Raw genomic sequence first — 25,695 nt, 5'->3', positions numbered from 1 at the left:
AATTCGCAGGAGTTGTTTCCAAAAATAATGTTCCTGATTATTTAGATTTTGTATTATTTTATATTTGTTTGTCAATATTTATCCTCTATCCAGTTTTTATTTATTTATTTTTTTTATTATTAATACCCAGTTTATTTTTTACTGAAATGGGATAAAATTGGTTACATTTAGATTTTTTTTTTATTTCTTCAGAATAATTAGTTTCTTTTACTTCTAAATGCCCCACCCTTACCATTGGCTGATGTTGTGTTGTGTTGTGTTCTGAGGGTTTTTATGTTTTAATATCCAATTTAATCTCGGTGGGGTATCGTTAGGCTGCTATTTGGTTTCCTTTTTTAATTATATTGATAATGTGTAATTTGAAATAATTTCATTTTGTGAAATAAGGATTTTTTTTTTTTTCAAATAAAATATTTAAACAAGGAGTAATTTTAAAGTCGCCATATTACGAGAAGCACAATTCCAAAAGTGGAAATTACCCTGAAACACTTTCACATTTGATGTAAATTAGTATTTGTCAAATTTGTGTTCGGGTGGATGACCCGGTGTTTTCGCGCCATCTGCTGGCGCACAGCAACACATTCCAACAGGGCTTCATTAGCACCGGCGAGCCACGCTTCCTTAGCAACGGCCTGATGTAAACATTGCAGTAAGCAAAATAAAAAGGAATATCACTACAAGTGCGGCTCGATAATGGAGGGTTGACATGTTTTCACTGTTGAAAGATACTTAACAGGCATCATGCAGCTGTTGAACTTTATGGTGGAGAGAAGGTAAACGAGTTTTTGTGCTTTTAGTGCTAAATCATGAAATGTGAAGGAATTCGACTTGGTCTCCTCACCTGCTGGGCTCTGAATATCTCTGACTAAACAGCTGGACACACACAAACAGGTGAAGAATTTCTAGTGCATATACACATTAGTACAAATTAGGGATTGTCTAATTTTTTTGATTAAAATTTTTCCAAGTATATGTAAAATGTGTTTGCAGCATTGCAACAGTTTGAATGTTTTATCATTGTTGTTGAGTATTAACTAAGATAGAGATTTAGTAACATTTTATTGTAATGTTTAGTAACTACAGTTACTACATCTACGTTTTCAGTTCTTTACATTTGTTGTATGTCCATAACACCTTTGAAAAATACTGTTTTTAAAGGGATCATGACAGAGAACGAGAAGCAGAAACTAACCGGAGACGAAGAAATTATAAAAGAACTGGTGAGTTTCCTTTATTGTTCCTCAGCTAAATGAACTTAATGTGCAATTTGTTCTTGTGGTGTGGTTTTCTAATCTAAGCCACATGTGCTGGTGTGTGCTGAAGTATCTTTGGTTTGTATGTCCTCAGTGTGTGTCTAACGGACTCTGCTATGAGAAAGTGTGTCAGGAGGGGAGTGCTGAAATGGTTCTGGAGATGTTTTTCTCTGGGTTCCCGCGCATGGTGGGTCTCTCTCTTTTCCCTAGATTGTCCAGTCTCACTATTGTTGGCCAGAGCATCAGCTCAATCCAGGGTCTGGAGTACTGCCCACTCCTCAAAGAATTATGGGTAGTGGAGTGCAAATTGAATGTAAGTTACGGAAAACATTTGGAATGTTTCTAGTTTATTTTTCTGAACATGTTTAATGGATTGGATTTCAGTGTGATTACAATATGGTTGATTTGGATCTGTCTGGCATTGTTTGTGTTTTATAGGAAATCTCTGGCTTAGATAACTGTGTGCATTTGCAGAAATTATTTCTGTACGACAACAACATCCAGCAGATTACAAATCTAGAGATGCTGGTTAACCTTCACGTCCTATGGCTTAATAAGAACGAGATCTATGACATACAGGTTGCCGTTGTTTCTGAGATACCGTAAATTAAATTTCAAAGTATATTATATTTGTGTCTATACCTATGTTTTACACATTGTTTTACAGGGATTGAATTCACTTGTAAACCTTAAAGAGTTGAATCTTGCTGATAATGCTGTTGTGACTCTTGGTAGGTCTACTGTAAAACACCAAATTTTGCAATTGCATTTAAAATATGTTAGAGGATACACTAATATTTAACATGTTTATTTCTAAGGTCATTGTCTGGATTCCAACATCAGTCTCCACGATCTAAACCTCTCAGGGAACAAAATCAGTTCCTTCAAGGTATGAGAAATATAGCATTATTTGACCTGCTATTTTAAAAGCTTATCATAGCAGAGCAATTTATTTTCAAGAATAAGGCATCATTCGTATTGAAATTAATTTAACAGTATTCTAAGGCACGCAGCCCTACTATTATTGCTCATTCTTAATTCAGTTTTTAATACCTTACTTTAAAAGTACAGACATATTTACTGTTGTTAAGCAAAATTTTCTGGACAAACGGGAATGCACACACTCCAGATTTATGTAGTTACCAAATACAAAAATACATTTAAAAAATGTTTTAAATAATAATTCATTTTTTTATTATGAGTGTGTGAAATTTACATTTTAGAGTAAAATCTTCTACTGTTGTTGATTTATATTTACTCACGACATTGTTTTACTTACAAATTGAAAATCCCATAAAACCCATAGTGAAATAGTGGGGAAACCAATGACAAATTAGTCTTCCTGGTTTTGATGTCATGGCTGCAGTACTCTTTAGATAATGGACATTTTTCGCCTGCAAAATTTAGCTAATGTGGCCGCAACTTAAGTGTTAAACTTTGAAGCATAGCTACGTTTTTGCTGCGCACATGGATGATGCCGAAATTAAATTTTTCTCTTATTAGATTGTTGATTGCCCTTTGTGTAGAGCCCATTTTGTTTGTTTGATTGTGTCCAAGATTACCAGGTAATAATTTCCTTCTGGCCTTCACACCATTATTACTGCAGGCCTGTATCTACACGCCATTATCGCGTCCTTTCCCTCCTGCTCACTATAGATCTGATTACTGTTATTTCTGTGCATGCTCTGTACTTTCCCAACTCCCGCAGAGAGACTTGATCATTTCAGGAATTGCACGATTCAAGTCTTTGCTTTTCAGTTGTTATCATTATCATAATGTGGCATCTCTGCTCTCTGATGCATCTCCTATTTCCTGATGTTGCAAAAATAACAAAATATTAAAATCAAAATATCAATAACAAGCAGCATATATAGTATAAACGAATAAACCATAAATATGGGGAATAGTAATAGTGATGCTTGACCATGAAACGTCAATATACAAATCATTGCAGAATGTCAGTTTTTTTTTGCACAAAATGATTTCATGTTCATGAATAGTCCTGATCTCTGAAAGAAAAAAATAATGTATGTAAAATCTATACAACCCTTGTTTTCCATATAGGAATTGACCCATCTCGCTCGACTGCCCCGTCTACGGCACCTTAGTCTGAAGGACCCTCAATCCATTCCAAACCCGCTGTGTCTGCTCTATAATTACTACATACACGTCCTATATCACATGCCACACCTGCAGCGCTTGGACACATATGACATATCCAGCAAGCATCTCAAAGACACTGCAGAGGTGAGAGAATCTCTATTTCATTAATCTGAGAGTGTATCTTTTGTGTTTGAGACTGATGAGAATGTGTGGTTGTGCATCAGTCCACAGTGCTGAAGAAAATGATGTATTACACAATGCGGGTACGTTGTGCACAAAGACAGTTTGATGAACTCAAAGCCAAGCTCAGGAAGCAGAGGAAAGACCAGATACAGCTACCAGAGGAGAGAATACGTGTGCTAACACACATGCTCAGAAATGTGAGAATGTGCAGTTTGTACAATTTTTTTATTATTATAATAATTCATATATTCATATTTAATTAAGATTTCCAAAACATATTATTAAATTAAGTCATCCTCCAATTTCTATCAGATTATTCCATATTCAACTTCTGGGGACAAATTTGGCAAATTATTTTGTAACACATTTATGTAACAAACATGTTCACCCTTTGTGAGCAGATGGAGTGTGAGCTGTCCCATGTGCAGTCTGTTGGTAAGAAGACAGGAGAACATGAAGACTTGACCTCTGACTTTGGTAATAACCCCAGCCATGAGCAGAGACTGCAGCACAAACTGGATGCTCTTAAAGACAGACTGAGATTCTGGGAGCGGCACCTGGAGGAGTGAGTGTGCATTTTTATATACTAAACCTATGTACATGATTATTGTCTGGTCTTGCATATCTGTTTTTTGTTTTGTTTTGTCTCAGGGTAGAAGCATGTCACCAGCTAAATGTGTCTTTGGCCTCAGATAGAAGGGATATGATGGTGCACTTCCTGCTTTTGGAGCTGGAAACCGTGGGGAACATTCGATTTGAGGAGGGAAACACCAGCGAACCTTGGTACCACATGTATGCATGCAAGATCTTTCGTACAGATGCACAATATGCAGAATTTGTGATCTATACTTTTTTCTTCTTCCTCTCTCAGGTTCACATCATGTTATGATCTCTTGCTGTCCCGTTTCTGTGCATGGGATTATAAACCTCACAACATCTCTGGCATTAAGATCAATCGAATCATTCGTATCCATAACCGAGCTCAGCGGCAACGCTTCCAGGACAAAGTACACTCTCTGCTCTGCAGACAGGAACCTTCACCCTTCTCACAGTGAGTCAGTCACACACTTGTTGTGTGTCACAGAACCAGACGTTTTTATATATAGTCTACTTTGCATCTTAAATTTGGCCAGAGAAATGCACTTAGAGGAGAAGAAGCAGTCTGACTTACATGCAAAACATATGGTCAGCTTCTTTTTTCTTTTACTCATTGTTTATAGACAGATAAATCTGGTATTAATACCAGGAAAATAGACCACACAGATTATAAATACATATTATTATATATAAATAAAAATTATTGTATTGATTTTTATCCCATGCATCGGGTATCAGTGTCACGTTCATTACATGCCATTTATGAGTCGAGAGAATCTGACTGATTCAAAAAATAGAGACCGTTTGATAGTCTTTCATTTATATTCATGTATCAATAATACAGTTCATATACATTTTTAAGATCATGAGATATGATTCTGACAGCACAGTGTCTGTGGTAGAGAGTCTGTATATGCAGTTTTACTATTGTGTGTGTGTTTGACAGGAACTATAAACGCTGCATGGAGTATCTGTTCTACGTGCCCGATCCAGAACATTCCTGTGAAAGTGATGAGATACTTCCAATCCTAGAAAATGGTTTTAAAACTGCTGATGCATATAAGGTACAAAACCCATCAAAGCCTTGTGTGGACTGGTTATGAATTTCTTTACTTTTTAATGGACCAACCATCTTGTACATGGATGTGTGTTTCTTGCCTTCAGGCATTAGGCAGAGAGAGAGCCATCCCCCTCTCTAACAGTGTGAGTTTGTCCGATAAACTGCGTATGACATTTATGCAGAAGAAGAGTTGCTCCACATCAGGAAGTAGCCCTGTAGATATTCTTCCCTTCAGACATGGTCTGTATTCACTTAGAGCCTTTAATTTAAATTCATTTGAATGTACTGTCAGTCATTTCTACACTACTACTGGCTCCAAACATTAATACAAAAATAAAAGTTTTGGGTCAGTTTTTTTTTTTTTTTTTTAAACACGTCTCAAAATGCACTGATCAGAAATACAGTAAAGAATTTATGTTGTAAAATATTATTACAATTCAAAATAGCTGCTTTCTATTCCTGTGTTGGCAAAGCTGAAATTTCAGCAGCCATTACTCCAGCATTCAGTATCACATGATCCTCTTAATATGCTGATTTGATGCTCAAGAAACGGTTGTGCTGCTAAATATTTTCATGGAAACCATGATACATTTATTAGGATTCTATATGAATAGGAAGCACAAAATAACAGCATTTTTTATTTTAATTTCTCTCAAAAAAAGTGTTTGCTTTTGTGCAATTTTGTATGTTTGTAGGTCACTTGATCATTTCTAAAGTGTTCCTGGGCCGCAGTGCTGCAGTGAAGGAGGGTCTCCCAATAGATTGTGATCATTATCCTAAAGCAAATTCTGTTTACCTCAGTACCTGCTCTAAAGAGCAAAAGCACACAGCACAAAAAGCCCCTGGTGAGTTTGTGAACCCATCAGAGAACAATGTCTTCAGGGCACTGGTGATCAAAGCAGTAATGTGTGTGTGTTTTTGTTGATCAGACATGCTGTGTCCATCCAGCCTGCCGGACAGCTGTGACTGTAAACAGCAGCAGAAACTGTGGTACATGTTTGACAATGAAATGGTGCTCCCAGAGTACCTTGTAGACTTTGAATATATAGCACAGGTATGTGTGTTTAACAGTATATACCCTCACACATTTACACTGTTCTCTTAATCTCATACCAGAAAATAGTAATGAGTAATCAAGTCATCTTCATCGTATGAAATCTTCCTCTAGGACACATTTCAGCACTCTCCAGACTCCCCGTCTAGTTCTCATGCATCCCCGGCTGATGCCCCATCTGTGTCCCGAGCTGAGCTGGACCTGGACGAGGAGGCATTAAATATGGAACCCATCCTGAAGCCTCACCCCAGGCTGCTCAGTCTAGATGAGAAATCCACACTGACAGTGGCCAGAGCAAACGTCCTCAGTCAGATCACAGTGAGACTTACAAATCTTAACATACACAAACCTGTATCTCTGTGATCATTTTATTGACTTATTTCCTGTCATACAGGTGCTGAATCTACATGGCAACAGTCTGAATAAACTTCCTGAGATTTCTCGACTCACAGCTCTAAAGCAACTGACCCTCAGCTTCAATGAGCTAACTCATCTGGACGATATTTCACATATGGTGATGTTTCACATTCTATTCATTCATCATCTTCTAAACATGACAGTATCACAAACATTTAAAGGCAGCATGCCAAAATTGTCGAAACTCAAAACTGATCCTTTTAGTACTAATTATTGGTCTTCATTCACTCTGGAAGGTACAGTATTTTTGTTACGAATTACCTTTATTTTTAACCACTTGTCATAAAAAAAATTAAAAACACTTTTAATGATGTTACAAATTAAATGAAGTCCTGTCACTGAATATGAATTTATGAATCATGACTATCTTTGTTTCTCATTGTCTCTCTGTCTTTCAATCCTTTAGCCAAACTTGGAATACCTGGATGTTAGTTTTAACCATATTTCCTCTCTGGGGGGTTTGCGTGGACTTAGTCAACTCATAGAACTGGATCTTCGCTGGAATCAATTGACTCGAATCAGGGATGACATGAATGTTTTGCGTAAACACACCCCTGCCCTGCTCCGTCTGGACACACGGCACAATCCTTGTCACAGGGTAAAAGTTACTTTACATGATTAAATTTCATATTACACTGTAAAAAATGTAACGCATCATGACAAATAAAAATTGAGCAAGGTCATATATACATTTCTGTTCAAAAAATGTTAAGTAAAGATTGAAAATAGAGGATGTGACAGTACATTACATTAATACATTTAATTTTAAAATATATAAAATAAAATAAAAATTCAAATAGAATATTTTACAATATTACTGTTTTTACATATTTTTAACAAATAAATGCAGCTTTGGTTAACATAAGAGGCTTCTTTTCAAAACCATACTTTTTTTTTAATGGTAGTGTATACATACACACGATTCACCATTGTAATCCCTAAGCCAAGTTGACCCTCCTGACATTTAAATAACTACATTTTATGTTTACTTTTAATGTGAATAAAATTGCATTTCACTTGTGTGTTTTGCAGAACGAATGTGTGCGTATGGTGGTTCTTGGTCGGCTGAAGTCTCTAACTTATTTGGATGATGTTTTCGTGATGGAGGAGGAAGCGGCTGCTGCTGTTCAAGTGGCTGCCCGATCTAGAATCAACCAGGTATGAATAATCGGAATGTTATACTCAATGTTTGTGTCCATGTTTGACCTGGAACACGTGTGTGTTTGCAGGCATCTCTGATGACCCACTCTCGGACTGACAGTGAACGTCCCCGCAGTCTGAGTTTGCTCTCTTCTGCTCACCTGCTCACACAGATCAGCCCGTCTCCCTGGAAACACTCGCAAGAGCTTGAGTCAGGCTGGACCACCAAAGTATGACATATAAAATCCCATTCTCTCACACAAACAACATCTGAAAGGGTAAACTCACTCACCCTTGTCATTTCTGTGTTTGTTCTGTGAAACACAAGAAGATGTATTGTAGAATGTTGCACATTTTGGCATTTCCAACCAGCGGTTTTGATGTGATATATCCCAAAATTTGCATTAAAAATAGATGTATGGAAACATAGCTAATGATGACATAATTTCCTGGTAGAGCCATATCCTTAACTGATATACTTTGCCCTTTGACTTGCCTGGTCAGATCACAGCACTGAATCTTGATGGTCTGCGGTTAACCCGACTCAGTAATCTTGAACGACTGGTGAATCTTCGCTGGGCTTCATTTGACAATAATGAATTAACTCGAATTGAGGGTCTAGAACACTGTACCCTACTGGAGGAACTTTCCCTTAATAACAACAGTATTAGCAGACTGGAAGGTAGTGCTCCTTGTTTCCCTTTCTCACTCTTTTTTTTCACTCTATCAGTTTAATATAAAACCAGGGACAAAGCTGTGTCATGTTCATTGTTTGTTTGGTGTTTGGCAGGTTTGTGTGCGATGCATCGTCTGACTCGTCTGAGCATTAACAGCAACCACTTACAGTGTTTAGACGGGGATGTTTTGGACCAGTTACCCAACCTTCACTTCTTGTCTGTAGAGAACAACATCATCTCATCTCTGCATGGGCTACAAAGATCACGGTCCTTATTCGAGCTGTATGTCGGCAATAATGACATCAGCACCACCCGAGACATATACCACTTAAAGGTAAGGAGATTTTATAGATCTGAATATCATTTTGTGCAGTTAATGATTTTTTAAGCCATCATTCAAAGCACCTGTTGATGAGAACTGCATGTAAAGTGCTGTAGGTTAATCTTAAAGTGAATAAAGTATGATGGTGGTGGTGATGTAGTGTCTTTTTCTCTTAGGCACTGTCTAGTTTAATTATTCTGGATCTGTATGGGAATCCCCTTGTAAACAAACTGGAGAACTACAGGATCTACATGGTTTTCCATCTTCCTTCACTCAAAGCACTGGATGGAGTAGCTGTGGTAAATATAACTGATGCTTAATATGTGTAGTGTTTGTTTTCATATGTATGATACTGTTGAAAAGTTATATATCAGCGTACATTAGTACATTTATTCAGCTGCACTTTTCCATGCAATGAAAGTGAAATGGACTGGAGGCTGACTATTGCCAAAATTTAAATTTATGGGTGAACCGTTCGGGTATTTAAGTTGTAAAAAAATACAAACGTGTTTGTGCTGTGTAGGAAACATGTGAATCAGAAACTGCTAAGGACGTGTTTGAAGGGCGGCTCAATGCAGATATGGTGGCTGAGAAGCTGGGCCATGCCAACTACAGAGACCTCTCAGAACTCAACCTTCAGTCTAGCTCAGTCAGGTACAGATTAACTTTCACTACAATCCTAAAGTCAGAATTAAACCAGTTCAGCAGAACGGGATATGTTGCTTCATGCTTTATGATTTCTGTTTTACTGTGTGTTTTAGAATGGTGGATCTTGCTCCTGCTGATTTGTTCAGTAATTTATGCAGTATTAATCTAGATCACAATAACCTCACCTCATTCAGTGGTCTCATCTTCCTGCCCAACATTAAGGTACATATGAGTTTAGGATAGAACATAAATACAACAACTTATGTCTTTCTTTGTCTATGTTACTGGTTATGTATACCAACGTTATATACTAATGTCCACTATGTGTCTATGTACATATATATATATATATATATATATATATATATATATATATATATATATATATATATATATATATATATAAATAATATGTTTTTGTTTGTGCATGTGGTCTTACAGGTGTTGTCTCTGAACTATAATCACATTGAGTCAGTTCTACCACGTCAAAAAGTTCAGAGTCACATGAGCAACAAGCAGATTCTCCATCATAAAGTCAGTTCCAGTGGATATGGGCAGCAGAACAACAGGCCCAGCAGGTGCACACACTCACACAGACACACACACACACACACACACGTGCGCGCTCAACATTACTCTGTCATAATCTATTGTGGTGATATACTGCAGTTTCTTGTCTAACCACTAGGGAGCATCACAATTACATACAATAAGAGATTCTCTGACATTGTGTGTGTTTTTAACCAGAGAAAACTCACAGCTTCATAGGCTGCAAGGTTTTGGCAGTAAAAGACACATTTATTAACAAATTGTATGTACTGCATACAGTATTAACCCCTTTGCTTGCAAGCATCGCCGACAGCCCCAGATTATTATTGTTTCATTTTCACAGCACCTAAAACATCACTCTCTTACTTGATCTGGACAAACTGTGCATCAATTGAAAGTTCAAAGGCTCTAGCTTTGATATTTGACCAATGTTTTTGCCATAAATTATACTATTCTAGTTGTCATATACCTCTACATTTGCCTCTCATTCATTTTTTCTTACTTTCCTTTAAAATGTTCCTTCTCTTTGTTTGTAGGGAGGGATTAATTGATAATCTGGAGCCTCTGATGTCCAGTTTAGAGGTTTTGCATTTAGGTTATAATGGTATATCCAATTTGATCAATCTACAAATCAGCCGACTCACTAACCTCAGAGCACTGTTCCTACAAGGTATGTAAAACCAAATTCTCTTTAAGGCAAGTCATGTTACTCAGCGGTCATCTTTGAAATGCCTCTTGGCATGCCAGTGCAGCTCCTATCTCTTTGAATGGGGAATCATACATTTCTCCAAAACTGTTTTCCAAGGTTATGATTACATTTCATATTTGAAATCACCAATGAAATCTGGCAACAACTGTATCATAAATGTTGTCAATTTTGCTCAAATAGTGTTATTTTTCAGGCTAGACCAGTCAGTATGCAAGTGTAGTCACGTCTCAGAATGCTTACTCTTTCTATAGCAAGTTCCCATTAATGCCATTATGGTGTTCATTTAAACTGGTTCACAACGAAGAATGCACATGAAAGCAAAAGTGGCGGGATTTATTGCATAGACCAGTCACAGCAAAACATAACCAGTCATACCCAATCATATTGCGATGGAGTTATTGCCTCCTCTCACGTGATTTTCCCCCATTCATTCTCAATTACCCCACAGTAAACTCTAAAAATAATAAAATAATATTAATAGTTTTCACAAAAATATTAAGCAGAACAACTCTTTTCAACATTGATAATAATAAGAAATCTTTCTTGAGCACCAAATCAACATATTATAATGATTTTTTTAAATATCATGTAACACTGAAGCTGAAATATAAGCTTTGCCACCAAAGGAATAAATTACATTTTAAAGAGTTACTCCAGCCCTAAAGGAGTTACTCACCATCATGTCGTTCCAAACCCGTAAGACAGAGGGTGAGTAATTAATGACACTTTGGGGTGGAATAACCCTTTAAAATATATTTAAAAAAAAAAATTAATTGTAATAATATTTTTCAATATTACTATTTTTGATCAAATAAATGCAGCCTGGGTGAGAATAAGAGACTTTTTTTAAAAAAAACATTCAACATTTAAACAACAATACATATATTCTTTAATATGATCTTCTCCAAATGTCTTCTCTTTTTCTCTAAGGGAATGATATCAGTCAGGTAGATGGATTGGATGGTTTGCAGAAACTACGTGAATTGGTTCTGGATCGAAATCGAATTAAATCTTTGAGTGAGAACTCATTCTGTGGACAGGGAGTCCTGCTGGATTTGCACTTGGCAGAGAATCGAATCCGTGAACTGAACCACCTTCAGCCTCTCACTGAGCTCCGGAGACTGTTCTTAGACATGAACAAGATACTGGTACACAATAACACCAACACAAAATACACTAAAATCTGTCTAAAATACTGGTACACATTAAATATGTGTTTCATTCTTCACTGTAAAGTGCCACAAAGGACAAAAAACTGTGACTTTTCCAAACTTCTGGTAGGAAGCACACTATAATTGGTTATATGCTGGAAAAAGCTGGAAACTATCTCTTTAATTTATCATATAAACTATTGTAAATCACCTCACTAATAATGAAAACATATTATCTTAACAACATCTTATGATAGATATAATCGACCATATTAACAGGATATATTTAAGTGTTGTAGGTCAGAATATATTATTATATATACAGAATATATATATATATATATATATATATATATATATATATATATATATATAATATAGAATCTATCAAGAGGAACACAGTTACTCTCAACCCCACTGAGAGTGTAAGTTTGAGTACTTGAAGCTCGCTTTTATTATTCACTTCTCCATTCTCATCTATCTGTATGTGTGTAGCTGCAGTTTTACTGTAATTACTAAATTACAGTAATTCAGTCACTTAGTGTGTTTGTATTAGTGTTGTTAGGCCTTGTGAGAGCTCTGCCTTTTGCCTGCCCCTGAATATAGAGTAATTACAGACAGCCATTACTGCACCAGCACAGCAGCCCAAGGGGACAATTAAGCAGTATTTACATTGATTGAAGGTCAGAGGTGTGTGTGTATGTTTGTGTGTGTGTGTGCGTTCTTGAGACTCACTGATCATTTTGATTCACCTCCTCATTCCTTTATCATTGTGGAAATCATGACATGTTAACAAAAACCTTTAATTTGATGTTCCTTGTGTCCTTTCCATTGTTTATTCCCCTCTTCATATGCCTGTTTATTTGAGACATTTTAGTACAGTAAACATAGGAGTAAACATGACAAAAACAACTGTCAAGCTAAAAGTGATAAAAGATATTAATAATCCACATATTTCAAAACTGATAATATTTAAGAAATATTTCTTCACCAAAGATTGGAGTATTAGCTACTTATAAAAATTAGCTTTGCCATCACAGGAATAAATTACATAATTCTGTAAATTTAAATAGGAAATAATGATTAAATTGTTATAATATTTCAGAATATTCATGTTTTTACAGTATTTTTGTTCAAACAAATGCAGCCTTGGTGAGCATGAGAGACTAGATTCAAAAACAACAAAAATTCTTACTACCCAAACTTTTGTGTATATAAAAATTATATGCGTGTATAAAGCATCCAATAGTCAATGTGTTTCTTTTTTATAAATGTCTAAATGCAGGATGGATATCAAAGAGTATTTATAACCTAATATGTCTTTTGTTTGTGTTTCAGGACATTTTAGAGCTGGAGAAACTGGAGGTGCTTCCTTCCCTCATGGAACTGTCTGTAGTGGGCAATCCAGTGAGTCTCACACACACACACACACACAAACACACACACACACAGAAAACAATGCTCTAGATGGAGAGATTTCAAACTGAGACCTTGGCTCAACTGCAAACTAACCATGATTACAGATAAATCCTTATACACACACACACACACACACACTCACTCTCTGGTTTTGAATAAATACAGTATGGTTTGTTCTCGTTACTTGGCCGGATATCCCTTTAATTAGACATTATATTCTGGCCTATGACATACCAAGTGTGTGTGTGTGTTGCAGGTGGCTCGGCGGTCACTGCACAGGCCAGCAGCTGTACTGCATCTGTCTACACTGCAGGTTCTGGATGGCATGACAGTCACCCTGGAAGAAAGAACCAGAGCAGAGCTTTTAAATAATGAAGCACAGGTAGCTCACAATTACTATCCAGATTAAATGAATGGATCAGATACAATTTATACTCCAGAGACAGTTACCTTGTGCATGTGTGTAGGGTTCTAGTTCAGGTGGTGAAGTTACTTTACCCGGTTTGGTACCCTTGGTGACGCGACCGGCTCCTTTAAGAGGTGCGGGAATGCATTCACTCGTACCTGATCAGCAAGACGACACACATGATACCAGCAGATGTACGTAAGCATACAGTACAGACACACACCAGATGTGTGTTAAACACAAATGCACACCATGAATACGTTTCTGTGTTTTTTTTTAGATAGGAAGCAGAAAGCGGTTGTCTCTCTCTTGCGTGGAGTTCAGAGTGACTTCAACTTCAGGCAGATCAGAGGATCTTCCAGCCACTACATGACAGCGCTACAGCAGACCGGATACAGAGTTCTCTCCACTTTCCCTAACACTGATCCTGAGACCAGGTCTGTACATACACACACGCATAAACAGTATAGGTCTTTATGTGATGTTGAAGGATAATAAGTATATTAACACTCATTTCGTGTTCTTGTCATTTTACATGGAGAGGATTTTCTTTTCCTAAGAAAGCTAGTTAATGTTGTCGCATTGGACTAAAACTTACTGACTTCACTCACACAGAGTATAACAACTTCCCGAAGCCACAACTTCTGAAACTTTTTTTGCTAAATATGTTTTTTTAAATAATTTTGGAACTGATTGGTCCTGGTCCTCCTCATTTATCTGATATTATGCACCTCCGTTAATAAGTGAATATTGCTGAAATTATCCACAAATAATGCTTTTTCACTCAAATGCATAAGTTTTTTTTTTTACACCAAACCTGTGCTAATTGACAAAAAGCAAGTTTACAACAAGATTGAATCCAAGGATAATTTACAATTTTATGATTTAAAAGCCATTTTTAAATGGTTGGTCATTTTTGACTGTGAACACCAGATTAGGTATAGGATTTTCAGCCCAGCACAAGGGGTAATCTTGATATTCTCCACAGGTACAAGTGTCACAGTGTACCCAGACCTCCTCCTCCTCCTCCTCCTCTGTAACAAAAAGTCATAGACGCACTATGTGTGTCATGAATTTCAGCTTTGGCCTTGTGTGTTGTTGTTCATCTTTGGATCTTAGATCGAACTTAAACTGACAATTTATTTATCTGGAATTGTGTCAATATAAAAAGACATTAAATGTATATTTTCTATTCAAGACTTTGAGTGGTGTCCTTTATTTTAAGTCTTTGTCCTTGAAACATTCTCACTATTTTGCTTTTTTTATACATATATGATAGTTATGAAAAATAAATAAATAAATAATAATCTTTCTTGGAAACGCAAATGTTTTTGCCTGTAGTTGCAAAACCTGTCTATTGAGGGGTCCCAGAGGGCTAGTTTTTTTTTTTATTGTTCTTAGCCTCAGTGGAACTGGTTGGAACATATAAATATTAAAATTTAACAGTACTTAAAATATTTTATTATGATATTTGTTCTTAATGTACCTTTTATAATAATAATTAATATTAACGTTTTAATGTATTCTATTGTTGTTGTTAGTATAATACCTAATTGTACACAAGCATAATAATATATATATATTTTTTTAATAATGAAATGTCTACATTCGACTTGATTCTTAAGGAAAACCATTTCCTGCTAATTTATAATACTCACACATATACACTATCAACTATTGCCAGCTTTACACCTCTGTGACTGTTTTATTTTTGTTTATTTCTTTATGGCAAACACATCTCACGCGGTTCAGAGTTTTGCCATCATCTTTTCTCTAAGAAATAAAAGCCCACTCTGGGGTGGAATAGTTCTCGTTACAGCTATGGCAAACAGTGATTTGTGTCAGACTGTGACACTGAAAAGAGAGCAGAGGTTTTAATCTGATGTGTTTATTTTCAGCGGGCTGTATTATGAGGGCAGTTTAGCAGCACAGCTGAAAATCCAATGTCTGGAGAAATTCAAAGGCAATCACACACATAATGTGTTCAGTAAAAACCTGTTATCACAGCTCAAGGTAATTCTCTTCCTGTTTTCCTGTGGAGTATAATGGTGGGGGGTTGCAAAAGGAGAAAGACAGAGAGAGAGAGAGAACCAAATCTAACAGAATAAAAGAAGATATATTAAAATGTGGAGAAAATGAGAAAGGAAAGCCAGAGTGAATGCTGTTGAATTTAATGGTGGACCTGCTGTGGAAATAACACAGAGCACAGCGAGTGTGTTGTCCAAGCAGTGTTCAAAGAAATACAGAGATACGTATGAACGATCTTGCAGCAGGAATGTTACTTTTTTTTAAATCTGTTGCTGTGTCTTTTACTGTCAGACTTGAAAATAGTTCATTATAATTACATTAATTTTAGCTCACTTAAAAAAAACATGCATAAATGCATAAATTCTTTTTGATTTGGTTTATACTTGTTGACATTTCCCTATGTCTAATTAGCCTATAGTAGATAAAATAATCAACAGATAAAAGCTGAAAATCACATTAGTTACCTTTCTTTTATCATCATCTTCACATTTAAATAAGAATAGGGTTCATTTAATTACTTTCACTTCTTTGATTTAAACAAATGTTATTTTTGCTAAAATAAGTCTTATTAAATGTTTCATTTTTATATTAAATGTTTAATTAAATTGATAATTAAAGTTAATATTCTTCACATTGCAAACAGTCCAATATAAATGCCAGAGCTTGAACATTTGCAATAGCAATACCTCTTTAAATTACAACACGGGCATATTATTTTTTCAAAAGGCTCTTGCATAAGAAGAATGACCTTGTTAATAGTTTTGCCAGCATACCATTTGCAGTTTTGACATTTTATATTTTTATGTCTAATTCCGTGTGAGGAAAAATAAATGTCTGTACGTAAACACATAACCGTGTGTGTCGTGTAGCGCCGCCCTTCAGGCCGTGTTGCCCAACTGCAGTATCAGCAGAAGCGATGATGGATGGCGGGTTCGTTTTATCCCCACACAAACCTTATACTCACCCTTCTAACACCTCTCCAGCCTTTCTCGTTTAAAGGTATGTGTTGTTAAAATCAGAAAAGTCTGTTTCTATTTTTTTGCCATATGAAAAAAATGACTTCACACCCGAACAGGAGCAGCTAACGCTAGCCGCGCTAACCAGTTTATAGCCACTTTCACGCCTCTGTCCTTTGTCTACTGTTTGGAAGAAACCAAGACGATGTTATAATGTCATAAGATGTAAGAGCTGTGTGTTTGGTTATTGTAATGGTCTATACACTGGTTGTCACGTTAATGTTTGTCTCTTGTTGTCATAGCTGCAATGTTAGCATGTGAACAGATCACAGGATACACATAAACAAGACTGCATTAAAAAGTAAACCTGAGGATTATAGGCATAAATCAAAGGATGAGAGCACGTAATTCACAGGATAACCCCGTGAAGTCACTGGTTTGATGCTGATTGACTCCGCAACAATCAGCCTGTGTTTATTATGCTGTGTTTATTTTGGCTATAATCATCTGCTTATTTTGTTCGGGTAACATCAACAAACAGGTAAACTGGGAATCAGATGTAAAAATACACAGATGCTCTTAGGTTATATTCTGTGGTTATTATTATTATTATTACCACGTGAATATGGTTAAAAATAATTAAATTAAACAATTGAAACTTTGAATCTGATATCTGTCAGGGTACTTCCCCAGTTGATTTATTACAAGATTATTTTTGTATTTAACTGAAATAGTGTATAGAGGACTAAGCCCGAAAAAAAAAAAAAAAAAAAAATGTATATGCAAATTATTAATTCTATAATTAAATATATACAAACTTTCATACATTTCCAAATCTGATATCTTGAACCCAGATTTATAAATTCTTGTTTTATGTTGTTGGCATATTAGAGCATATTAGAGTTAGCCTAAAGGTTTTACAGATGGGATTTTGGATATCTCTCTCTCTCTCTCTTTTTTTTTATCACTCCATAACTCAGAAAATATGGTCAGCAGCCAGATTTTCCTTTTGGTATTACATGAAACAGTTGAATGGTAATATGAGCAAACACCTCTGTAAGAAACTTAAGAATACAGATATAGGAATTCTGAAATATTTATAGTAAATAAATATATTTAGTATTGTGTATGTATACACTTCTGTTATCATTTTATATTGGATATTTGCTATAAAACAAAATCCCAAATGAAGATTATTTTATACATATTTATACATATTCTAAATTGTAATATTGTTTGTGTGTTCCAGTGAATCAGTGTCAGTGGGGCATGTGTGTGTGTTCCGGAGCAGCTGGGAGGAGATGACCGAGTCTGTCCCTTCCGTGCTGCATTCATCATCATGGGGCCTGATGTGCCCCTGCTCAATGATTACAAGCAGGAGTTTGTCTGGAAGCGTTTCCCACAGACTCTCTTGGGGGGGCCTAGGCTGAAACTCGGCTACTGTGCCCCGCCGTATGTCTATGTGCATCAGCTGGTGTTATTTCTGACACCATGGCTGTTGGGAGGCATCGGGACCCTCCTGTACCAGCTGAGGGTGCTGGATGAAGCCTTTGCAGGTGTTGTTTCCGGTGTGCTCATGCTGGGTGTTGGTGCCACCCTCCAGGGACTGGCACGGTGTATGGCACACAGGACCGGAGTGGTAGAAAGGCTGCCTGCTGCCAATAACATCCTTGCAGATGAGGAGGAGGTGGAGTTTACTCACTGTGTGGCTCCTGAGACGGTACATTTTGTGGTGCCTGGGAAGAAGTTTATGAGTAATGTAGTTTTGCACACGTTTCTTGCTGGAGCACTATGTGGGTTGTCCACATGGTACCTACTACCAGACAGACTGAGCGGCCTGTATGGGCACACGGGTGCAGGACTGGGAGCTGTCGTGCCCTTGTTTGCCCTGAGCTGGATGACTGTCTGTATTGGGGAGTATTCGCTCATCGTCAACACGGCTACAGAAACAGCCACTTTTCAACCGCAGGACACATATGAGATCACGCCGCTCACCAGACCACTCTACATACTCACCTTCATTACCGTGGACCTGGCTCTAAGGTACAAATCCCACAATTCACCACTACTCCCTAACAGCATATAGGTCGATGACAAAGAAGTCTGTCCATGATAAATATAGGGAAACAACAATTTGTTCACAATTTTCAAGATACAGTTACATTAAATAACATTTAAAAATAGCAGCTCTTGTAAACATCAAGTAAAAAGTGATAGCATATATTCCTGGAATATATATATATAAAATTTAATATAGATATTTAATTTTGATATATTTGTAACATTATACATTTCTTTAATGTCACTTGTAATCAATTTATTGCTTCCTTAATGAATTTTAAATACTGAATATTAAATGTATTTTAGAAAATTTAACTAACCTCAAGCTTTTTAATGAAATTGTATATCAAACCTTTATTTTCCAGAGATCTAGCCTAATTTCCCAAACTACATAAGACTTTTATTTTCAAGATTTGTTCTTTTCATAAGGTTTTCCTTTGATGACAATCTTTATGTCTCTCAGGAAATGTTAAGATCAGTATTTATTCTGAAATTCAAAATGCTCAAAAATGCTCAGACATAGAAGAGGTGTACTTAATTCATTGTATGTGTGAATTATATTTGTATTGTTTCTTTAAATAAATTAACAGATTCCAGACAAAAAGTTGAGCATCTTGTCAGTGATTCATATGCTGATTGTTATGAGCCTTAACTTGAAACCTGGCATTGAGTATTGCAAATATCAATGGCTCTTAGAGAAATTACCTGTGATGTTCCTCAGTAAGTCGCTTTGGATAAAAGCATCTGCTAAATAAATGTAAATGCTGAGATTTATTTGAGTGTTTTCTTTGAGACCGTTGTTATATAACCTAAACCTATAAGGATTGTATGAGTATGAATGTCAAGAGTCATTGCTGAGCCTGACATATTCTTCTCCTGGATCTCAGTCTCTCTCTCTTTCCTCTCAGGTTTTCAGGTTCTGGTGTGGTAGAATTGCAAGTAGCAGCTCAGGTGCTTCACATATTGTTTGTGGCTCTGCCGGTGCTTTGGGCTCTGGGAATGCTCTCGCCGCTGGATGCTCTTCTGCTCTGGGCCATGGAACAGACCTTAGTGCATGGCCTGGGTGGGTCAGCCATGTCCACCAACATCAGGTGAGCAATACATCTGATGTCATACTGTATAACCAGACTAATTAAGGTTTGTCTACATTGCAATCCTTTATGGTGAAGGCTTGTACTCTTTAATCAGACTTCTATTGTGTAAAAGTCAAGTGTACGATCCCTTTAACTGTTAACTACTTCTGCTTTTCTTTTTCTTTTTTTCAGGCTCTTGGTGATGTTTCTGTCATCTGTGTGTGTTGCCACCTGTACCTTCTTCATTCCCTCCTCATTGGGTGTGGTTCTGTTCACTGTTGCAATGGGTTATCTCCTCAGCCAGGACCTGACCCAACTGCTGGTGCTGGTGAAGGGCACATCTCCGACCTTAGGTCTGGGCTGGTGGGGACTTCCTCTTTCCCTGATGCTCATTATAGGAGCTTTGACTGAGGCTGGACTCCTTCATCAGCTTTACTTCATCAACTCGGGGAATCTAACGTCTGTAGAGCACTGGGAGTCTTCTATTGTACCCCCAAGCCCACAGGAGGTGGTCGGCTGGATCCTTATAGCTCTGTTTCTTCTCACTCGTCTGCTGAGAGAGCTTCAGGGGGCATGCGTGCTGGGGGGTGCCATGGTCAACCCACTGTACCCCAAACGGGTCATGACCGCCCAGGCTTTCAGGCAGAAGACCAGAGGTCTGCGTGTCGCAGGGATCATCCGGAGGATCCTATTGAACCTCGGTGAGGAGATGCTTGCACTGTACCAATCAAAAAAAAATGCTTAGTCTTTCTATTTATCTGTATAGTCTGTTACAGGGAGATGCTGACTTGGCGTTGATAACACGTATGGATGCATGATATATCAATGCTACATTGGTTATTTGTTTTATTATCAGTTTTTTTAAATGTATGGCTATTTGTCAGGATTGGGAATTTTACAATAAATATTTATGCACCTAAAAATGTAAGTGTCTTTTTTTTTCATTTAACATTCACTGAATCTTAAATGTTACATAATAATTAAAAATAAAATATTACTTAGTAATATAATACCATTGTTTAGCAATTCTTCAGCAAGTCTTAAAAGGAATAACATACTGTACATTGAAATATTGTGTAAAATTTTGTAGCAGTTTGAATTATGGATTTTAGTTTTTATTGCTTTTTCATAATATAAAAAATTTGTGTGTGTATATACATATATATTTCATTAGTTTATCAGTACTGATGAGAACTTTTATATTGATGCATCTCTGCCAATGCATAATTCTGTTATGTGTGCATTTAATGTGAATTTTCATATTTGACTTCACAGTGAGTCCGTTGGCGATGATTGCATTTTTGTCTGTGGATGAATCTCTAGAGAAAGTGCACACGGCCTCTCTCGCCATTGGCTTCACACGAGCATTCAGGATGGTATGAAAGTATATTGTTACACATTTTTGAAGCATTATGAGGACTTGAACAGCACACTTTCACCATAATACCACCTTGATCTTTGGCCGCTGACTCTTTGGCCTTTTTACGGCAGGTGTGGCAGAGCTCTGAGGCTGCTTTGCTGCAGATGGTGTTGGTGGTGATCATCAGACTTGCAGGGGGGCACAGAGTCGCACACTGGAATGACTTGGGCACTACAGTGCAGCTGATACTGGTGAGCCAAACCTAACTTATGCATTTACTGTAATAAAATTGCCGGGATATTTGTATAATAACACTTTTCTTATCTATCCCCATTTCTGGCAGGTCTCTCTGGTTGTGAATCGTGTATCTCAGTTTGTATGTAAGCTGAGTTTTGCTCTTACTGTGTTGATCACATCCTGGACGGAGAGTAAACAGCGTCGTCAGTCGGCGGGAACTCTGCTAGCTCTCAATGCTGCTCTGTTCCCAGTTTTGCTAGGTGTTGTGGCTCTCTCTGCCCTTCTATCTGCCCCTCTCCTTCCTCTCTTCACACTACCTGTGTTCCTGGTGGGATTCCCCAGGCCGCTGCGCTCGTGGCCGGGCACCCCAGGCACCGCCTGCCCTTGCCCAGATTCTGTATATTATCAGCAGCTCTGCAAAAGACTTGCATCTGCTATCAGACCTGCATTTGCTAATGGTGCATTTGGTGAGTGAGACCAACTGAGAAACATCTTTACACTTTAGCATAGTCTCAGCTCAGAATCATATTATTTTTAATGTTCCTCTAGCTCAAACAGTAGAGCATAGCGCTAACCATGCCAAAGCATATGGGTATGTTAAGTCACTTTGGAAAAAAAGATGCATTAAAATGGCCCAAAGTTACAGTTTACATTACTTCCACCCAAATATTTGATTATGTTCTTTTCTATTCATCAAATAATCCTAAAAAAATTATCATGGTTTCCAGCTAAAAACATATCGTTTTAATATGTATTTTGGATAATGTGGCCTTATGTGTCTGTACGGTGTATGTGGGTACATAAATTTCTCATATAGCATTGTTCAAGTGACCATGAGCTATGGAAAGGCGCTATAAATAAAACTTTTTCTTCTTCTTCTTTCCAGCATTAAGCAGCAAAACTGTTTTTAAGATTGCTAATAAAAATTTATGTTATTTGATGTACTCGCTTATTATATTAATTTTGTACAATTTTCTCACAAAAAATGTTAGAACTATAAATAATAATTTGTAAAAAAAAAAAAAAAAAAATAGCAATTACTTTGTTACATTATATCTAATATCCACGCGGCACTTCAAACTGAAGGTTTTATAACCTTTTTTTTTTTTTTTTTTACCTGGTTGCAGGTCCCTGTACTCCAGGGTCTCATTACCTTGGCCGCTTCCAGGGTCGTCTTCTTTGGATCTCTGTTCTAGAAAGGGGCTACGGCTATTGCACTATTAACATTAAGGTATATTTGCTTTCTTGCCTTTGCATTTTTGAGTCTACAGAACAGCAGTTTTATGATTCTTCTTTGTGTGTTATTTTCTCATTACCTGTCATGTTTCACCACAGGGTTTGGAACTACAGGAGACATCATGCCACACGGTGGAGGCTCGGCGTGTGGATGAGGTTTTTGAAGGAGCATTTGATCATGTAGAACGGCCTGGCCAGTGTTTCCGACTATTGAACCCTCACTGGGGTAACGTTCTGACACCTTGCTCTTTGTTGCCCGTCAGGGTTTACTCTGACGCCCAGAACGTTCTAACAGGAATCATTGACTCCCCTGATCACCTGCGTCAGCTCAACTCTGACTTCCTTAAAACATTTGTCTGGATTTTATTGCGTCACTGTGTACAGGAATTGACACGTGGTGCTCAGCGTACAAAAGGTCATTCACTACAGACCTCTGGACGCAAGTCGCAAAGCTCTCAGCTTGCTGTGCCCTCAGAGCCAGGTCCGGCTGTGGTCAAAGTTGACATGGACTCTCATATTCGTCCTGAGTCCTCCTCATCCTCTCGCTTGAGGGGGCAAGACAGCTCCAGCCTCTCATCCTTTGCAGATTGGTCTGACGAGGATGATCTATTTGGTCCAGTCCCCGTACGGGGGCCGATAAGAATGATGGTACGGACAGAAGAAGGACAGACTGAGTTAGGGTTGGGAGTGTCTCTTCCAGGTTCTGTAGAAATCCACAGCCTGTACGAGAGCATGGCTCTGTCTTCTCTCCCCACCCTTAGACCTCTGGGTCTGGGTTTGGGGCTTGGCCTGCCCATTGTAGATAAAGGGAAAGATAACGTCCCTTCCCTTACTTCGACTACTGTCCCGAGCAACCCCCAGCCTCTCCACTTCACAAGCCCTCACTCAGAGCTCTTCTCTCTGCCTGCAGAGTGGCAGACTGCCCAGTTGGCTTCCTCCAAACTCCAGGTTCTGCGACCCTGCTTCCCAGAGGCTTGGTTCTGCTTTTGTTTGTCCCAGCTGGTGGTGGAAAGTTTCGGGGAGGGAGACATTGAGCAGGTGACATTGGGTTTGCAGGAGGACCGTGACTTGCGGGAGCTTTATACCCAGGTGGTGCTGTCATGCTGTGTGGCACTGGGGGCAGATGCTCAGGTGTTCAGCCCCAATCTGCTGTTCAGGCTGTACTGTGGGGACGGCCCCTGGACCGAGGGACTCGAGTGGCTCAGAGCCAATAAAGAGCTGCATCAGCTCACACTCAGGGCCTTTAGGTAACAGACAAGCAAGATTCACCACAAGTTTTCCTTCAAAAATGGCCTGGATTTTCTTGTTTATTTAATATGTGACAGGTGTTGTATTATTCTGTGTGTGCAGGTACAGTGTAAAACTCTTGGTAGACCAGGCATCTCTTGGACCAGTAGAGAGTCTGGATGAGCTCTACACAACTTTGCAGGATTACCATGACAATTGGTTCATTGGTCTGGTAACAGACCGCACTTGGCAAGACAGTGTTGCACAAGAGAAGCCCTTCCTGTTCTCTCTCGGACACGATCTCACCATGGTAAACATCACATTTACTGGAACGTAACCACTGCTACCGAACACTGTCTCATATCTAGTTGTAAAACAATAAAATCATCTCTTCTGAGTAATTCTATTATAAATTAAATTAAGGAAATCTTAAAATGAATACCTATATGTATATATATATATATATATGTATGTGTGTATTCACATTAAGCATTTGAAAAATTATATATATATATATATATATATAATTTTTCAAATGCTTAATGTGAATTTCAGCATCTTAACCACAAATGCATGAGATATATATATATATATATATATATATATATATATATATATATATATATATATATATATATATATATATATATATATATGTATATATATGTGTATATATATTTTTTTATTATTCATATAAAATTTATAGAATTTTAATGTTGTCTGTTACATGAAAATTACTATAAGCTTGTCAGGAATTTAAATAGGTCTATCCCTAAACTCAGGCATTCTTATTTCCTTTGAGTTTATAAATGTAATTTAACATAAAAAAAGAGCCAAATTATCACTTACAGTTTCATAATATTTTCTGTGTTTTTCATAGGGGACATATACGAGCCGTGTGTTGTCCCTGCAGGAGAATCTAGTCCAGGTGGGAGCTTTGAATGAGGAGGGTGTGAGAGGCCAGTGGGCCAACCTGTCATGGGAGCTACTATATGCCACTAATGACGACGAGGAGCGCTACAGCATTCAGGCACATCCTGTGATGCTGAGGAACCTAACTGTTCAAGCAGCTGATCCACCCCTGGGATACCCCATCTATTCATCCCCACCCATCCATTTACGCTGCTTATGATAATAAGTGTTTATAGGTGTTTTCCCCACACCCCTTCAGAGATCATGACACACAGGGATGCTACCAGCACGTGAATTTCACATAAGTTTTTGCATTTCAATTCGTCTTCATTCAGGGTACGGTAAACTATTTTAATAAAAAGTATGAATCATTTAAAATCGTTACTGTTTTAGTGACATTTGAAAGAAGTGCATGAATTTATGAATGTTAAAATCCTCTTCACACAATAATACTGTAAACTCTTTGAGACACAGAGCCCAGTTTAAATTTGTTCTCTGTAAAGTGTGCCATTTTCTCAGTAATGAACCCTTGGGTGTCCTTGACGGAGTCTCACCTCACACTGCTACCATTTCACATTTTAATTTTATTATATTTTTGTATTTTTCCACTTTCTTGTTAAGCATCCGTCAAGAGCCCTAAAAAAGAGAAACAGGAAATCCGTTGTCCTTTTTTTTTTTAAGAACCTGTTTTTTCAGATCTCAAGTATGTGCCTTGGTTACTTTATTCAGTGGTTATGAATAAAACATTTTTTTTTTGTTCATGTGACCACCTGGTGTTATAAGTATGAAGGTAAATTGGCTATGGCACCTTTGTTCATCCTGTTTGAGCTCAGTCTTTATACCGTTGTGTAATTGTATGTATAGAAGTAATACAAATGTTTTGTATAAATACTTAACTGTCTTTTTTGTTCACACAA

General features: G+C 37.4%; 2 protein-coding genes across 4 annotated transcripts; both read left to right on the top strand.

Annotated features, from left to right (window-relative positions):
* The first annotated feature begins 322 nt into the window (after nt 1-322).
* On the top strand, nt 323-14,885 carry lrrc9 (leucine rich repeat containing 9). Its single transcript, XM_052571994.1, has 33 exons — nt 323-891; nt 1,159-1,220; nt 1,348-1,566; nt 1,692-1,832; nt 1,921-1,984; nt 2,072-2,142; nt 3,318-3,500; nt 3,581-3,736; nt 3,941-4,104; nt 4,191-4,322; nt 4,411-4,590; nt 5,083-5,200; nt 5,301-5,436; nt 5,892-6,041; nt 6,126-6,250; nt 6,365-6,568; nt 6,645-6,764; nt 7,074-7,265; nt 7,700-7,825; nt 7,897-8,037; nt 8,312-8,489; nt 8,598-8,818; nt 8,983-9,105; nt 9,330-9,460; nt 9,568-9,676; nt 9,896-10,032; nt 10,540-10,673; nt 11,643-11,860; nt 13,202-13,270; nt 13,539-13,664; nt 13,750-13,882; nt 13,969-14,125; nt 14,677-14,885. Exons 2-33 carry the CDS (start codon nt 1,164-1,166, stop codon nt 14,726-14,728), a joined length of 4,467 nt encoding a protein of 1,488 aa, XP_052427954.1. The 5' UTR covers nt 323-891; nt 1,159-1,163; the 3' UTR covers nt 14,729-14,885.
* Nucleotides 14,886-16,556: 1,671 nt separating this feature from the next.
* pcnx4 (pecanex 4) lies at nt 16,557-25,669 on the top strand. Of its 3 annotated transcripts, none has more exons than XM_052571781.1 (11): nt 16,557-16,715; nt 17,922-18,715; nt 19,642-19,824; nt 19,999-20,507; nt 21,082-21,182; nt 21,298-21,417; nt 21,510-21,870; nt 22,531-22,634; nt 22,739-23,886; nt 23,990-24,176; nt 24,747-25,669. In XM_052571781.1, exons 2-11 carry the CDS (start codon nt 18,012-18,014, stop codon nt 24,996-24,998), a joined length of 3,669 nt encoding a protein of 1,222 aa, XP_052427741.1. In that variant the 5' UTR covers nt 16,557-16,715; nt 17,922-18,011; the 3' UTR covers nt 24,999-25,669. The 3 variants fall into 3 exon arrangements, with proteins under 3 accessions (XP_052427741.1, XP_052427743.1, XP_052427742.1); XM_052571783.1 differs by having other exon boundaries at nt 24,780-25,156; XM_052571782.1 differs by lacking the exon at nt 16,557-16,715 and adding an exon at nt 16,796-16,897.
* The last annotated feature ends 26 nt before the right edge of the window (nt 25,670-25,695 follow it).

Source organism: Carassius gibelio, chromosome B13 (assembly GCF_023724105.1).
Source record: "Carassius gibelio isolate Cgi1373 ecotype wild population from Czech Republic chromosome B13, carGib1.2-hapl.c, whole genome shotgun sequence".
NCBI classification, from domain to species: Eukaryota; Metazoa; Chordata; class Actinopteri; order Cypriniformes; family Cyprinidae; genus Carassius; species Carassius gibelio.
Note: the sequence above shows the minus strand (reverse complement) of the source record. Positions and strands in the feature narration are given on the sequence as shown.

What these genes read in the sequence shown, in the direction of transcription:
- pcnx4 (XM_052571781.1), top strand. Translation starts at nt 18,012, where the DNA reads ATGGGGCCTGATGTGCCCCTGCTCAATGATTACAAGCAGGAGTTTGTC. An exon ending in CTCACACTCAGGGCCTTTAG is followed by an intron (nt 23,887 to 23,989) that starts GTAACAGACAAG and finishes CTGTGTGTGCAG; the next exon opens with GTACAGTGTAAAACTCTTGG. An exon ending in TCGGACACGATCTCACCATG is followed by an intron (nt 24,177 to 24,746) that starts GTAAACATCACA and finishes TGTTTTTCATAG; the next exon opens with GGGACATATACGAGCCGTGT.
- lrrc9 (XM_052571994.1), top strand. Translation starts at nt 1,164, where the DNA reads ATGACAGAGAACGAGAAGCAGAAACTAACCGGAGACGAAGAAATTATA. An exon ending in AAACTGCTGATGCATATAAG is followed by an intron (nt 5,201 to 5,300) that starts GTACAAAACCCA and finishes TCTTGCCTTCAG; the next exon opens with GCATTAGGCAGAGAGAGAGC. An exon ending in TATTCTTCCCTTCAGACATG is followed by an intron (nt 5,437 to 5,891) that starts GTCTGTATTCAC and finishes GTATGTTTGTAG; the next exon opens with GTCACTTGATCATTTCTAAA.